Source organism: Vipera berus (genome assembly GCF_964194415.1).
Source record: "Vipera berus genome assembly, chromosome: 6".
NCBI lineage: Eukaryota > Metazoa > Chordata > Lepidosauria > Squamata > Viperidae > Vipera > Vipera berus.
Window position 1 is genome coordinate 8,515,289 of NC_138208.1, and position 16,357 is coordinate 8,531,645.

A 16,357-nucleotide genomic window follows, 5' to 3' on the forward strand; every position below is an offset into this window, starting at 1 on the left:
ACAGATCCGAGAGTCATGAAATTAGTCCACTCTCTCTATTTACGTTGCTTGTCGGAATGCTGGCTGGCAAGGTCACCAATGTCGATCGTGCGACTTCCAGGGACATTACAGCCATCATAAATTCATCCCCGTGACCGTGGGGATGCTATGACGGTCGTGAGAAGATCAGTCATAGGTAATGTTTTTCAGTGCTGTTGTAACTTTGTGCGGTCACTAAACGGATTGAGGAGTACCCTCTACTGGCCAAGCAGCACCCATGTGCGGTGGTGGCATTGAAGGAATTTATATCTGACCTTGGGAGAGTGGTGTGGTGTCCTAGAGGTGAACACGCTCGCCTCCCACTCGGAAAGTTGAAAGTTCAATCCTAGGTAGCGGCAGATGTTTCTCTATCAGGGAGCTAAGAAATAACATGTACTGTGAACTCCGTGTAGGCGTCAGGAAGGGCAGCCAGCCAGTAAATGCTCAGCTCCATTCAGACGCTTTGACTCTACCCCGAAACAAGGGATTAAAGAGTTGCAAAAAAGAAAAAAAAGAAAAACTGACCTTGAGAAAAGGAAGGAACGAGCAAGCTATGAAGATTGATGTCAGCTCACCAGAATAGGCCAAGGCAAATAACATGTATGGTTCAAATGCTTTTTATTATGAGGGTGGAGGTTCGTCCTCTGAGCTTGTGGGTTGGTTTCCGAACGTTTCGTTGCCAGGCTAGGTAACATCTTCAGCGGAGTTTAGGGGCCGTCAGTGTCGGTGTTCTTCTGCTTACGAGGGCTTCAGGTGTGGGTGTGTCGAGTGATGGGTCACGTGTGAATCATCATGAGAGTCTTTGATAGGTCTTGTGATGGGGAGGTTACATTGGGTCAGGGTCATTGGGAGGTGAACTGCTGGTGGGAGGGGGGCTTGTGTGGTTTGGTTGGGGGTCAGTGCCGTCTCTGGTCGGTTGTGCGGTTGATACGGATTCTGAGGGCTTTGTAGGCTGGTTGTAGGTTGATGTGCCTGTGGATGGAATTGCTTCTGGAGCACCAGGCTTCCTTGAACTCACGAGCGTGGCGGGTGGTAACCGCGTGGCCGATGATTTTTGTGTTGCTCCAATCGAACTGGTGCTGTTTGATGTCGGCGTGGGTAGAGATTATGGATTTGGAATCGTGGCATTTGAGGGCCAGCCGGTGTTCATGGATCCTGCTTTTTAATGATGTGCCGTTTGTCCCACGTAGAATTTTATTACAGTAAAGTAGAATAACAGAATCCTGATATCTGTTAAGCAACATCAAAGTAGAGTTGTGTCGACTTTCTCTCTCACACTTCTCTCTATTTCAAGACTCTGTCCCATCTTGCCAGCTTCTTCATTCCTTCTCGCTCACAGCATCCATTGTCTATGGACAGTCTCAGTCATCCAGATCATGGCCAAAAGTGCTTTTTCCAAAATGGCAACTGGATTTTCTTGATTTTGCAAGAAAAAGCAGAGATCGTTAAATCTGTTAAATCCAAAGAAGAGAATATATTTAATTTTGTTTTCGTTTAGAAATTGCTTCTGGAATGTGTGCTTGTGATAGAAAAATATATATATATGAAATTGTGGTTTTCTTTTCATTGATAAGACAGGTTCGCTGTTACAGAAATGGCTAATATATACTATTGTATAAAATAAAAAGTTGAGCTGTAATGTTATTATCTCCTACTGTGCCAAAGAGATTTGGAAGTCAATGCCTTTCTTCCCCTTTTTCCTTCCCCCAATTTTCGATTGCTTTTTATTTTACTTTGCGTCTTATATTTTGATAAAATTAATAAAATTTGATATAAAAAAGGCTTTGCAAGTTCCAGCTGGGTCAGTTGCATGCCTCTGGTCTATCAATTATGTCGGCAAGCTCTCCCACCAGCCAGCATTTGCAAAAGTAGAAAGAGGAGAGAAGATCCTTCTTTTAAATCTTGGTTTTGTGCTTTTTTTTCTTCAGATTGCCTTTTCAAAGTGTGTCCTATGAACCGCTATTCGGCACAGAAGCAGTACTGGAAAGCGAAACAAGCGAAACAAGGCAACCACACCGAAGCCGCCTTGCTGAAAAAGCTACAAGTAAGAGGCGCCGAGCTCCTGGCTGTCTTTCTGTAGCCCACAAAGCCTTGTTTCGTCGAAAGGTGGTTGGTTCAGAAACCACCGTCGGCCGAGTTCACATGTCCCCCAAGTCGACAGGAACGGAGTCCCATTTGCGGTGTAGAACGGGGGTTCCTCAACCTCGGCAACTTTTGAGAATTCTGGAAGTTGAAATCCATACATCTTAGCTAAGGTTGAGGAACATTGGCACGGATCGGAGGTCCCCAACCTGTGGGACCGTGGCCCCCAACTAGCGGGCCGCATGAGTGGCTGGCCGGGGCACGTGTGTGTGAACACGTGCACCGCCCCACTTGCGTGAGGGTCGTCGCAAGCGTCACAGGCGTTCGTGGCCCTACTCGCCTGAGCGCTCAAGGCGTGCGAGCAGCGGGTGTTCAGGCACGCACATGCGTTTACCCCTCCCACAAAACCATCCCTTCTTTTTCCCCCTCCCCCGCTCCAGGCTGCCATCCCCCCAAAGTTGGGGAACACTGGCATAGAAAGGAGAATACATTCTGGATATTGGGACTTCAACCTCCATACACCTTATTGACTATTATATTTAATAGTCAATTATATTTAATAGTTAAATATAAATTATATTTAAGAGCAGTTTCACGGAGAGCAGGGGTCGCCAACTTCTCTGGCTCCATGGACTGGCAGGTGTAGGGTAGAGGATGGTTTTACGCGCACAAATGGAGCTTTGTGTGCTCAGCCATCACTTGCGTGGCCCGGATCCCAATGTGCCACAGCCCACAGATTGGGGGTTGGGGACCCCCTGATCTAGAGGAGTATTTCTCTAACATTTTGGTCTCAGAACCCATTTGCCTTCTTAAAGGTGACTGAGGACTCCAAAAGCTTTGCTCAGAATCAATCTACGTGTACTGTATTAGAAGTTAAAACTGAGGAATGTTAAAATGTTTGTTTATTTGACTTTCTGGAGCCCTTGAAAGGGTATGGGGAATCATCAGGGGTCCCCCAGACCACAAATTTTGAGAACCGCTGATCTAGAGGCTACTCTTGAGGGCCATTTGGGGCTTCAGAACTAATCAAGGAGAGAACCAATCTAGAATTAAGGAAAAATTTCCTGAGAGTGAGAACAATTAACCAGTGGAACAGCTTGCTTCCAGAAGTTGTGGGTGCTCCATCACTGGAGGCTTTCAAGAAGAGATTGGACAGCCATTTGTCCGAATGGTATAGGGTCTCCTGCTTGAGTAGGGGGTTGGACTAGAAGACCTCTAAGATCCCTTCCAATTCTGTTATTCTGTCTTCCTTCCTTCCTTCCTTCCTTCCTTCCTTCCTTCCTTCCTTCCTTCCTTCCTTCCTTCCTTCCTTCCTTCCTTCCTTCCTTCCTTCCTTCCTTCCTTCCTTCCTTCCTTCCAACTCTATTATTCTGTTAATAACTCAACTGGACCTATTAACTTGCAGCATGCAGCTGAACTGGAACAGAAGCAGAACGAATGTGAGAACCGGAAGTTGCTGGGGGAAATTGTAAAATACAGCAATGTGATCCAGGTGAGTTTTTGAAAGCCTCAAAGAGTTTAGGGGGTTTGTGGCCAAAATGGGCTAGAGCCAGGGGTCTTCAAACTTGGCCCTTTTAGGACTTGTGGACTTCAACTCCCAGAATTCCTCAGCCAGCGTGCACGCTGGCTGAGGAATTCTGGGAGTTGAAGTCCACAAGTCCTAAAAGGGCCAAGTTTGAAGACCCCTGGGCTAGAGACTTAAATGAATTTTATACATTATATGACACTGATTGGTTCTGGTTCAAGTCCACCCTGGACAGTCCCAGACCAGATATTTCTCTCATTTTGATGAAAACCTGAAGAGGTGCCATGATTTGCTTAGAAGCCAAGGAATAAAACAGGCTCTGAATGCCGTTCCTAACAAAAGGTTAAGTCATTCAGCAGAGGCTATGGCTGGTCCTTGGTTTACAACAGTTCGTTTAGCGACGGCACTGAAAAAAGTGACTTACGACTCTTTTTCACCCTTGCGACCGTTGCAGCCTCCTCGTGGGTCACGTGATCAAAATTCAGATGCTTTGGCCACTGACTCGTATTTATGATGGTCGCAATGCCTGGGGTCACGTGATCCCTTTTTGTGACCTTCTGACAAGCAGTCAGTGTTACTAACTTAACGACTGCAGTGTTTCACTTAACAGTGGTGGCAAGGAAGGTCATAAAATGGGGCAAAACGCACTTAAGCGTCTTGCTTAGCGACATAAATTTTGGGCTCAATTGTGGTCATAAGTCGAGGACTCCCGATACTTTCGTTATCCTTGCATGACCAGCTATAAGTATCTCAGAGGTGCGTCCTTTAATGTGATTAACATAACACCGTGCATATTTATGCATAATGCTATTGAAGTACCATATTCATTGCAAATATATCCCGCATTTTCTCCAGAAGCTCAAGGTACTACTGCACGCAGTTATGTCCCCTATTTATCTCACAGCCCTTCCAAGTTCACTGACCTAGAGTAACCCGTAGTCAGCACTACGATTCAATGGTGGTTTAAACTTTGATCTCTCTGGGTCAAATGTCACATTTTAAATTTAGAACTGTTCAAGGCACAAGAATTTCCTTAAGAAAAAAAATAAACAGTCATCATTAAAACCAGGGATAAAAGGAATCTTTGGCAAAAAAAAGGGGAAAATAAAAAATCCAGTCAAAAATTCCAGTCCTTAGGTGGTTTATAGACAAGGAAAATTAAATGAGGAAATTGAAATAGGAAGTCATTTTGCCGCCTTGAAGCTTTGTGAGGACTGAATGACTTGATCTAAGGGTGGCTGAGTCATCTTCCATTGAGACCGTTTTGCAGCTAATGTGTAGTTTACTCAGAGCTGCCTGAAAAAGCCACAATGACAGTGATAGGATATCATGTGTGTGTTGGTGCCATCAGCCAGATAATGCGAGTGACAGGCTGGCAACATTTTGCCGGTTCAAAATTTGAGCCATTTGTCTGTTGGGGAGAGTTGATATCGTTTGCAATCTGAGAACTGTAAACTAATAGCAATAGCAGAAATAGCCCTCAGATTTATATACTGCTTCGTAGTTCTTTTACAGCCCTCTCTAAGCAGTTTACAAATGTCAGCATATGGCCCCCAACAATCTGGGTCCTCATTATACCAACCTCGGAAGGATGGAAAGCTGACTCAACCTTGAGCCCCGTCAGGATCGAACTGTTGGCAGTGGGCAGAGTTTGCCTGCAATTCTGCATCCTAACCACTGCACCCCCATGGAAGGAAGGAAGGAAGGAAGGAAGGAAGGAAGGGAAGGAAGGAAGGAAGGAAGGAAGGAAAGGAAAGGAAAGGAAAGGAAAGGAAAGGAAAGGAAAGGAAAGGAAAGGAAGGAAATGAGAGAGCAAGGAAGGAAGGAAGGAAAGAAAAGAAGGAAAAGAGGAAGGGAGGGAGATAAGGAGGGAGAGAAAGGGAAAGTGAGGGGGAGGAAGGAAGTAAAAGAGAGGAAGGAAGGAAGGAAAGGAAAGGAAAGGAAAGGAAAGGAGGAAAGGAAAGGAAGGAAGGAAGGAAAAGAAGGAAAAGAGGAAGGGAGGGAGGGAGAGAAGGAGGGAGAGAAAGGGAAAGTGAGGGGGAGGAAGGAAGTAAAAGAGAGGAAGGAAGGAAGGAAGGAAGGAAGGAAGGAAGGAAGGAAGGAAGGAAAAAAGAATGGCAGAATAACAGAATTGGAAGGGACCTTGAAGGTCTCTTGTCAGGATCAAACTCCTGGCAGTGGGCAGAGTTTGCCCGCAATGCTGCATTCTAACCACTGCGCCACCACGGCTCCTAAATTAAGCCATCTTGTATTGCGGTTAGCCAAGTTCTGGATTCCATTCCCACGGAAGGTAGACAGTCAAAAGAGATTTCCTCCTGTTCTAATTAGCATAGGACACGCCTTGGGCTGAATCTTAGCCAAATGGCGGCGTCTGAATGCACGGATCTTATTTATTTTCCTCACTGACAGCTCCTTCATATCAAGAGCAACAAGTACCTTACCGTCAATAAGAGGTTGCCAGCCTTGTTGGAAAAGAACGCCATGCGGGTCTCTTTGGATACGGCTGGGAACGAAGGCTCCTGGTTCTACATCCAGCCCTTTTGGAAACTGCGCAGTGAAGGGGACAATGTAAGTGAGCGAAGTAACGAAGATGCTAGAATTTGGATTTGCTTTGGCCACGTCGTGCGTGCAAATTCATCGGAGAAGTCCATGAGGCTAGGAATGGTTAGTGGGACAAGACAAAGGGCAAGCAAAGAACAGGCTGGCTTGAGAACGTCAAAACCGGCACAAAGATCACCACGCAACAGCAGGGGAAAAAAAGCACAGAGTTTTCTTGCCTGGTAAAGCAGGGGGTCTTCAAACTTGGCCCTTTTATGACTTGTGGACTTCAAATCCCAGGATTCCTCAGCCAACCTCCATTTTGTTTGTTAGATTTAAGACAGGGGTCTTCAAACTTGGCCTGGCTGAGGAATCCTGGGAGTTGAAGTCCACAAGTCATAAAAGGACGATGTTTGAAGACCTCCCAGGTGTAAAATCACCACGAATCGTACACAACTGAACGGTTAAATTTCTGTGGAGATTTTTAGTCGTCCAGGTCCTGGTTGTCCCAAAGGTGCTTTTTCAAGAGGCAACTGGACTTTCTTTGTTTTTCCCTTGAAGACATTTCGCTTCTCATCCAAGAAGCTTCTTCAGAAGCAAGCCCTCTTCAAGGAAAACCGAAGTCCCGTTGCCTTTTTAAAAAGCACCTATTGGGACGATCGAAGGGTTAAACAGCTGTTAGAATAATTGTCCCCTCTGCAGTCAAAAATCAGTCGGGGGAAACAAAATGTCAAAGCTTCTTGTCCTTCCTTGGTGACGTCCGAACAGCTGTCTCCTTGCATCTTGACATGTTATTTTAACAAAGGCAGTCAGTCGTCAGATGGGATCTGCGTTGAAAGGGGCAACGTTTGATAGTCCTGCAGTTCCACGATCCCACTCGGGTAAGGCAATGTCAAGTTTGAATGAGGTCACAGCCTTACTCATAAGTTCTGGGTGTTCTGTGTCAGCAAACCCAGATAGAGTTTTAAATGAAGCGCTTGGTGAATCAGAGTTGATTCTGATAAGGGAAGCCCACAGTGGTGCTCAGGAGATTGTAATGGTCTTTAGTGATCAAGAAGGGCCTTGTCTTCTCCTCAAGCTGAAGAAATGAAGGAAAGTTAAGTATCTCATCTGCTGGAGCACTTGAAGCAAATACTCGGAGCTTGTTTGGTGGACTAAGTCAGGGGCTCCCAACCTATGGTCCGTGGCCTGGCACCGGACCATGGGCTCTTGGCCAGTGGGACGTGGAAACAGCTCTGCAGGCACGTGTGGGCACGCATTTTCCCTCCACTCGCACTAGCGCCCGTGGCCCTGTTTGTGCATGCCAGTGGGCACAAACAGGAATGCTACCATGGGGCGGGTGTCCGCGGCCCATTTGCGCATGTGCCACTAGCCCAGGTGGTTTGCCCTGCCCGTTTGCGCATGCGTGAATGGGCCGCTAGCCACCATGGGGGGTGCGCAGCCGTTCACACATGCGCACGGTGCCAGCGCATGTCATGTGCGTGAATGGGGCTGCTAGTGCTGCACCAGTGTGCGTGGCCCAGTGTGTGTGCATGCGCGCACGCACACCACTTTTGAAGCTGGTCTCCTTCCCTACGGTCCTTGAGCCCGGAAAGGTTGGAGATCTCTGGACTAAGTCATCTCCCACTTTCAGACTTCCTTTGAATTCCTGGCCATGTTCCCCAAACACAGAAACTCAGATCCCAGGGTTGCAATATTTGCATCCTGGCTTGCCTATGTTCTCCGATTCCCTTTCGTGTGTTCAAGGGTCAAGACCTTATGTTGACAAAACCCTTCCACCTGGGATCCAAATCCAATCCTTTTAAGACCTACTGAGATAGCTTCTCCGAAGCCATAGTAGAGTAACACTAGAATGGCAAGAAACAACCTGTGTCACTCTAGCTGGAGCTGTCCCAAAGCTGACTTCAGAGACAGAGTTTCTCCTCTGTGATCTCAAGCACATCTTAATATTGTCTTCATGATTGCTCCTTTCAGCCAATTTGTAATTACTGGTTCAATCCTGCAGGTTTCTTTTGCTAATACTCTCTCTGCCCTGACGTAGCTGTAAGTTGTTTTCTTTTTCAGCAGCATGGCATGCAATGCACCCTGCGTTAAGTACAACTGTGTGTAAAAAGGTTATGATCTTATTGTGGATGTTCTGATATTTTCAAGGAGTGGCACAGTAAGACACTTGCACGAGTTCTCAGCTTCGTGATTTCGGTCTGTGATTGTCTCCACTTTCCAATTTGTGACAAAAATAGAGAAAAATTCACGGAATCCCTAGCATTCGTTTTGGCTTTTTGCTACTTACTTGCCACAAACCACTATGTACTGTATTTGAAGTACGAATGTATTGGTAAATTCTGCCATGAAATCTTGTTTCCCAGACGTTTTGTACCACACACTATGATGAATTACAAGGAGTTGGATCACCTGTTTTCAGTGCTCTGTCGTGGGTGCTGGTGCACTTGTAACTTTGCCCTTGTGATGAGCTGCCCGTGCATGATTGCTTGGTCATTTCTCTTGAATCTCTAGCTTCTTCTGTTTCAAGATGCGTGTGGAATTGCACAAGCCCAGAAAATGTATGGTGTATATGGAGTCCTTGGTGATCTCTGAGCTTGCTTATTTTAGATCAAGCTTAAGTCCATAAATGCTGCAGAATTCCTGGAAGCCTGGCACTTGGACACATCAGCCATCAACAGGCACATAAACAACATTTGCACCCCATTGGAAAGAGACAATAAAAATGGCTAAGAAGAAAAAATAAAATACCGAAACGTCACCTCACCAGCAATCAACGTCCAGATTAGTAGAGATGATCGCCAGGATTAATACCAGACCAATCAAGCAGCAAACCATAACCTAATAAGGAACACCAAGGACACTCTCGCGAACACTGACAGGGCAAGCCACTTGGATATAAACAGAGCAGATCCTTCTAGAACTGACGATGTTACCTAGTTTGGTAATGAAACATCTGCAAGAAAACAAACAAGCTCAGAGATCACCAAGATCTTCACAGTCCTCCTCCTCCTCCTCCTCCTCCTCCTCCTCCTCCTCCTCCTCCTCCTCCTCCTCCTCCTCCTCCTCCCTCTCCACCCTCCTTTTTCATTCTCCTCCATTCCACAAACCCCACTCCCTTCTAAGCACTGATGATTTTATCTAGTTAGGTAATGAAACTTCTGCAAGCTCAGAGAGTACCAAGGAACCCACAGTTCTCCTCCTCCCCCTCCTCCCTTCTACCACTGAAGTTGTTACCTAGTTGGGTCAGGAAACGTCTGCAAGAAAACTACCAAGCTCAGAGAGCACCAAGGACCCCACAGTTCAACCCTGAGCTACAAATATTCTCTTCTCTTGATGCATGGTGCATCTGGGAGGGAAGAGGGGAGAAACACTCTAGTCTAGAGCAATTTATGGAATGATGTTAATATATGTTCGGAGATGAGGAACATGGCAGTGAAAATATATAGAGGCAGGTTGGTTGTAAGATAAAATTAATTGTAATCCCAAACCACAAGGAATAGAATAGAATAGAATAGAATAGAATAGAATAGAATAGAATAGAATAGAATAGAATAGAATAGAATAGAATAGAATAGAATAGAATAGAATAGAATAGAATAGAATAGAATAGAATAGAATAGAATAGAATAGAATAGAATGTGGGGTGGGGTGGGGTGGAATGGAATGGAATGGAATGGAATGGAATAGAAAAATGGAATGGAATGGAATAGAATACAATAGATAACCCTTATTGTTATTTTTTTACTGTGGGCACATTTTTTTTAATCCCATTTATATCCCACCCTTCTCCAAAGACTCAGGGCGGCTTACAATCTAAGAAGCACAAATCAATGTGCTTAGCAATAGCCTTCATTCTATGTATATACCTGCTTATTAGGTCTTTCACCCCCCCCAGCGGCATTTTTACAAAGTCAGCTTATTGCCCCCAACAATCTGGGTCCTCATTTTACCTACCTGGGAAGGATGGAAGGCTGAGTCAACCTTGAGCCTGGTGGGACTCGAACCTGCACTAATTGCAGGCAGCTCTTCCCACAACCACTGTTATTTTCTATACAGTACTTAGCACATTACATTTAAAGTATAATTTTTTAAACCTAGAGGCTATGCACTCCCCTCCTCCCCCCTGCCTTTTTTTTAAAGTAAGGCCATGTTCATGTATCAAGAAAGACTGCTTATACTCTCCTATTTCTGTTGTGGGGATGTTTAGCAGAAATAACATCTTCCCTCTCTCTCTCTCCAGGAATCCCTCCATAGGGCAGCTGATGGTAATTCTTCACGTTGTCCTTCAGATTTACTGTTTTGAATATCCTCTTGAATGCATAGAATTTGGATCCTTGTCTCAGTTTGACATTGGCACACATTAAAAATGAAATTTTTTGGCTTGCTCTCAAAAGTGTACACATACATAACAAACATTTAAACATGCTATATACAACCTATGTATACATGTAAATAATATAAATATTAATCGCTGTCCATCTTACTGGGTTTTTACTGGGCAAGGGATATCAGGTATATTCACAGTAAGAATCCACGATATGAGATAGAATCCAGATGATAGAAATAACAGCAACAGAAATAAAGTGATTTTTTTTTAAAAAAAAAGAATGATAATTCGTGACTCTTTTTATAACTTCAGATTGTTGTCGGAGACAAAGTTGTCCTGATGCCGGTTAATGCTGGACAACCGCTACACGCCAGCAACATAGAGCTGCTAGATAATCCAGGATGCAAGGAGGTAGGTTTAATGAGGGTTTATCCATCTAACCAGGTTTGTTTTGGTAGGTTGCAGTTAAGTGGTCATCCCAGGTGGAAGCTTGTTCCAAAAAGAGCTGATCAGGATCAACTTTCTCTTGTCACCAGCATCAGGCACTGCCTGGCAATAACTTGCTCCACATTATTAGCAACCCATCACATTCTTTGCTAGTGCACAAGCAATCCTCGACTTACAGCCATTTGTTTGCTGACTGCTCAAAGTTACAACGGCACTGGAAAAAGTGACTTACGGCCCTTTTTCACATTGACGACCATTGCAGCATCCCGATGGGTGACATGATCAAAATTCGGGTGCTTGGCAACTGGCATGTATCGAGGACTGTTTGCAGTGTCCTGGGATCAGGTTGTTCTGAACCAGCCTGCTACCGGCCTTGCAATAAGGCAAACCCCTGTTCAAACAGTAGAGACTGGAGAGCGTCTAAGGCTGGAAAGCGTCTGCCAAGATTTATTACTCAAATAACAGAACAAGAAACAAAAACACTGGAACTTGAATCCTCAAACGGAAGGGTTGCTTTCAGCAACCAGCCCTTCCCCAAACACTCCTTTTATTTAGAGATCAGGGCGTGGCCTCCCTGTGCCTCCTCCCGAGGAGTCCCACAGCCTTTCTCTGTTTGTTCCTGCTCGACTGCCTCCTGCGTCGGGCGTCCTTGAACAGGGCCAGCTGTGGGTCATCATCCTCCGCACTATCGGGCTCACGCAGCTGAGAAGAGGGCCCCGGCTGAGGGCTCTGCGAAGCCTCCAAGCCATCATCAGCCGGTTCGTCTCCCACACACTCCTCCTCCCCCTCATCTGAGTCATCCGAGACATCTGAGCCGGCTGCCGGACCCACAGGCTGGCCCTGAGTCACAACACAGGTGATCCCCTTTTTGCAACTTTCTGACAAGACAAAGTCAACCGGGAAGCCAAATTCACTTAACAACTGTAGCCAGCAAGGTTACAAAATGGGGCAAAACTCACTTAACTCTCTCTTTTGGCGACAGAAATGTTGGCCTCAGTTGTGGTCCTCCTTCACGGACTACCTGTGTATATGAAATTACAGTGTTACTTGTGTATTACTGCGATAACCTAGTCCAGTGATGGCGAACCTTTTAGAGACCGAGTGCCCAAACTGCAACCCCAAACCCACTTATTTATCGCCGGGTGCCGGGTGGGCGTGGCCCTTTGGGTGGGTGTGGCCAATTGGCTGGGCGTGGCTGCGTTGGTAACGGTAGACTGAGTGGGACTAAAAAGTTCAATCAATCAATTCCAACTTTGCGAGAGCTTTTTTTTTTCCTGTGAGAAGTTGAAATTGATTGATCGATGGAACTTTATTTTTTTTTTGCACACGACGGCGGTGGCCTAAAGTGCAAAGGTTTTATAAAACCCAGCTGAAGGCCTAGGAGCCAGGGGCGACGTCGTGCGTGCCCACAGAGAGCGCTCTGCGTGCCACCAGTGGCACGCATGCCATAAGTTCGCCACCACGGACTTAGTCTTTTCGTGGCCACGTCTATGGAGATTCTCAGTCATTCAAGTCCTGGTTGTCCCAAAGATGCTTTTCTCAAAAGATGTTTCGCTTCTCATACAAGAAGCTTCTTCAGTTCTAAAAAAAACCTGGTGAGGAATGGAAGGGATTTGTACTCTTTTTGGTCTTTTGAAAAAAGAAAGAATTCACTTCTTGGATGAGAAGTGAAACATCTTCAAGAAAAATCAAGAAAGACCCGTTGCCACTTGGAGAAAAAGCACTTTGGGGTTTTTCTGGCCATACACCCTAGCGGCCATATTTATACAAATATGGGATTGAAATATGAGATTATCAGTCGATTTAAGGAATATTAAGCCAGGATCTGCTCAAGTATCTCCTGATATATAACTTATTTTTATTATTTTTAACACCTTCATTTGAGGGGTTGTTTTTTTTAGATATAGCAGCAAGTCCTGTTGGGGACAATGGACAGCTTTACAGGAAGAAAGTTATTCTAACAAGGAAAGGATATTAAATAGATATGGGTAAACAGTAATATCAGAGGGTAACATGACGGAAACTTTTCTGTGTGGCTGTTTCATGACATAACTCTCTTTGGAAGATCATATAGGAGCCATGACCAGGGGGCCTTCGCCCAGGTTCACCTGGTGCGCCAGTCGCGGCCCTATCTGGACCGAGATGCCTTGCGTACAGTCACTCATGCGCTCATGACCTCCCGTTTGGACTACTGCAACGCTCTCTACATGGGGTTGCCCTTGAGGACTACTCGGAGGCTTCAGCTGGTGCAGAATGCAGCCGCGCGAGTGGTGTTGGGGGTTTCCCGATACTCCCATGTAACACCTCTACTCCGCGAGCTGCATTGGCTTCCGGTTGCCCTCCGGGTAAGATTCAAGGTGCTGGTAATGACCTATAAAGCCCTAAATGGCATGGGTCTGGATTTCTTACGGGAGCACCTGCTGCCAGCATCAACTTCCCTTCCCTCCTTAGGGTGCCGTCGGTCAAAGAGTGTTGACTGGCGGCCCCCAGGGGGAGGGCGTTCTCTGTGGGCGCATCAGACCTTTGGAACCGTTTACCGGTTGAGCTCCGGATGTCTCCCGACCTTCGCTCCTTCCGACGTGATCTAAAAACATACTTATTTGAACAAGCCGGCCTGGTCTGATGGGTTTGGGGTATTTTAATATTAATATTAATTGTATTTTTATTGTTATTGGGCTGCACTATTTAATTTCTTTTTAACTTTTGTATATTGTATTTTTATTGTATTTGCCCTGTACACCGCCCTGAGTCCTTCGGGAGAAGGGCGGTATAGAAATTAAATTATTATTATTATTATTGTTGTTGTTGTTGTTGTTGTTGTTGTTGTTGTTATTATTATTATTATTATTATTATTATTATTATTATTATTATTATTATTATTATTATTATTATTATTATTGAACAATTCTTGGTGTCCTTGAATGCAGGTCAATGCAGTCAATTGTAACACCAGTTGGAAAATCACCTTGTTCATGAAATTCAGTTGCTACAGAGAAGATGTGCTTAAAGGTGTAAGTATGGATGAGTTGTTTTTCATTGTTATAAAATTTATTCATTCCCATAGCTCCTGATTTTAGCTATTTTTATGATCAACAGGTAATGTTTCAAGTTGTTCTGAAACATACGTTTTATAGGATGGTCCTTCTTTAGTCCTGTTTATCCATCTTCCAGAAGGATTATTGCTTTGCACACCTATCCTGTGCTTTTCCATCCTCTCAGAAAAATTGCAAGTCGGAATGGCTTGGAAAGCCATAAACAAGAATGAGGTAGCCTCTAGGCCAGGGGTCTTCAAACTTGGCCCTTTTATGACTTGTGGACTTCAACTCCCAGAATTCCTCAGCCAGGTACGCCAAGTTTGAAGACCCCTGCTCTAGTCTTACGGGACCTCACAGTTGCACCAAACCCTTGCACCAAAAAGCTGATGGCTAATGGACCAAATTTTGATAACCATCACTTCCTCGCTCTACCCAACATAAGATTGAAGAGTGGGAAGTGTTTGTAAGGCCATTTTGTTCATCCTTTAAGCACTCTGTCCTGGCAAACTGGTGAAGACGGTGTGCCCCAATGTCCCTCAGTCAGATTCTCACTTTAACTCCCTCTCATGAAAAAAATAAGATGGCCTTTTTGGTTTTGGGTCTTCACTCTGCAGCAATTTGGCCTCTCTGTCCTAAACCTTACGGAAAATGTATAAATCGGTGTTGCTCAACCTGAAGACGTGCGACTTCAACTCCCAGAATTCCTTGGCCGGCCAGGATGGGAGTTGAAGTCCAGCCATCTTCAAGTTGCCCAGATTGAGAAAAACTGATCTACAGGTTCATCTATAGTAAACCTAACACAACACACTCTTTCCCTGTGTGTGTGTGTGTGTGTGTGTGTGTGTCTCATTCTCTCTCTCCCTCTTTCTTTCCATCTCTCCATCTATTCAGGGAGATGTGGTCAGACTGTTCCATGCCGAACAGGAGAAGTTTCTGACCTGCGACGAATACCAGCAGAAGCAACACATTTTCCTTCGCACAACTTTGCGGCAATCAGCCACTTCGGCAACCAGTTCTAAAGCCTTGTGGGAAATAGAGGTATTTGGGACAGAGAAGCTCCCTAACTGGGTTTCGTATTCCTTGTAACAGCTTTATCCACACTGACACCCACACTTTTTTGGGGGGTGGGGGGTGGGGGTGTCAGATATGCTGTTGCCATCTTTGTGTTGATCTTTTAAAGGACCAGGTTGGTCTTGAGGTCACTTGAACCTGGTCTTGCCTGATCTGGACCTCACGATTTCAGCCAGTGGTCTACAAGGAAATCCGCCTCAGCCATGCAAACTCATGTCAACGCAAAGAGGGCAACAGCTCATCTGACCAAAAAAAACCCACGACAAAACGAAACGAAACAAAACGTGAAGACGCAGGAATACAAAGACTGAAAGGTGGTGAGCCTTGAAACTTGGATCTGTTTGGGCTTTGCAATTAGCAGTTCCTAGTTTTCCTCATACTAATGGCTCCTGTAGTAGCTGCAGTAGAAACTATCTGAACAAGAGCTTTGTCCCTGAATTTCCATTTATGAGACTTCTTGGAGAGATGGTACATATGGGGGTGGGGGGAAGCTGGCGTAATGGACTATAGTGAAGTGGCAGTTTTTTAGGGAGCCTATTACAGAAGGAGGGGGAGAGATCAGAGGTAGCACAGCCTGGGCCTGACCTTGGGCCTCTCTCTCTCTCTCTCTCTCTCTCTCTCTCTCTCTCTCTCTCTCTCTCTCTCTCTCTCTCTCTCTCCTCTCCCTCTCCCTCTCCCTCTCCCTCTCCCTCTCCCTCTCCCTCTCCCTCTCCCTCTCCCTCTCCCTCTCCTCTTTCTTCCTCTTTCTCCCTCTGTCTTTCCCTCCCTCTCTCTCTGTCTCTTTTCCTCTCTCTCCCTCCCTCCTTCCCTCCCTCCCTCTCTTTTCCTCTATTCCCTCTCCCTCCCTTTCTTTTCCTCCCTCCCTCCCTCTCCCTCTCTCTTTTCCTCTCCCTCCCTCCTTCTTTCCCTCCCTTTTCCTCTCTCCCTCCCTCTCCCTCTCCTTTCCTCTCTTTCTCTCTTCCTCTCTCCCTCCTTCCCTCTCTCTCTCTCCCTCTCTCTCTTTCCTCTCTCCCTCCTTCCCTCTCTGTCCCTCTTTTCCTCTCTCTTCCTCTCTCCCTCCCTCCCTTGCTCTCTCCCTCCCTCTCTTTTCCTCCCTCCCTCCCTCTCCCTCTCCTTTCCTTTCTTTCTCTCTTCCTCTCTCCCTCCTTCCCTCTCTCTCCCTCTCCTCTCTCCCTCTGTTTCCTCTCTCTCCCTCCCTCCCTTGCTCTCTCCCTCACTCTCTTTTTCTCCCTCCCTCCCTCTCCCTCTCCTTTCCTCTCTTTCTCTCTTCTCTCCCTCCTTCCCTCTCCCTCTCCTCTCTCCCCCTCTGT

General features: G+C 45.8%; 1 protein-coding gene across 3 annotated transcripts in view; it reads left to right on the forward strand.

Moving 5' to 3' along the window:
• ITPR2 (inositol 1,4,5-trisphosphate receptor type 2) overlaps positions 1-16,357 on the forward strand; it is a 182,328-nt gene that overhangs the window by 37,082 nt on the left and 128,889 nt on the right. For all 3 annotated transcript variants that reach the window (XM_081330822.1, XM_081330820.1, XM_081330821.1), the window contains exons 3-8: positions 1,947-2,062; positions 3,506-3,592; positions 6,035-6,193; positions 10,806-10,904; positions 13,869-13,952; positions 14,868-15,014. In XM_081330822.1, coding sequence (XP_081186948.1) covers positions 1,947-2,062; positions 3,506-3,592; positions 6,035-6,193; positions 10,806-10,904; positions 13,869-13,952; positions 14,868-15,014 — 692 coding nt within the window. The remainder of the gene's footprint in view (positions 1-1,946; positions 2,063-3,505; positions 3,593-6,034; positions 6,194-10,805; positions 10,905-13,868; positions 13,953-14,867; positions 15,015-16,357) is intronic.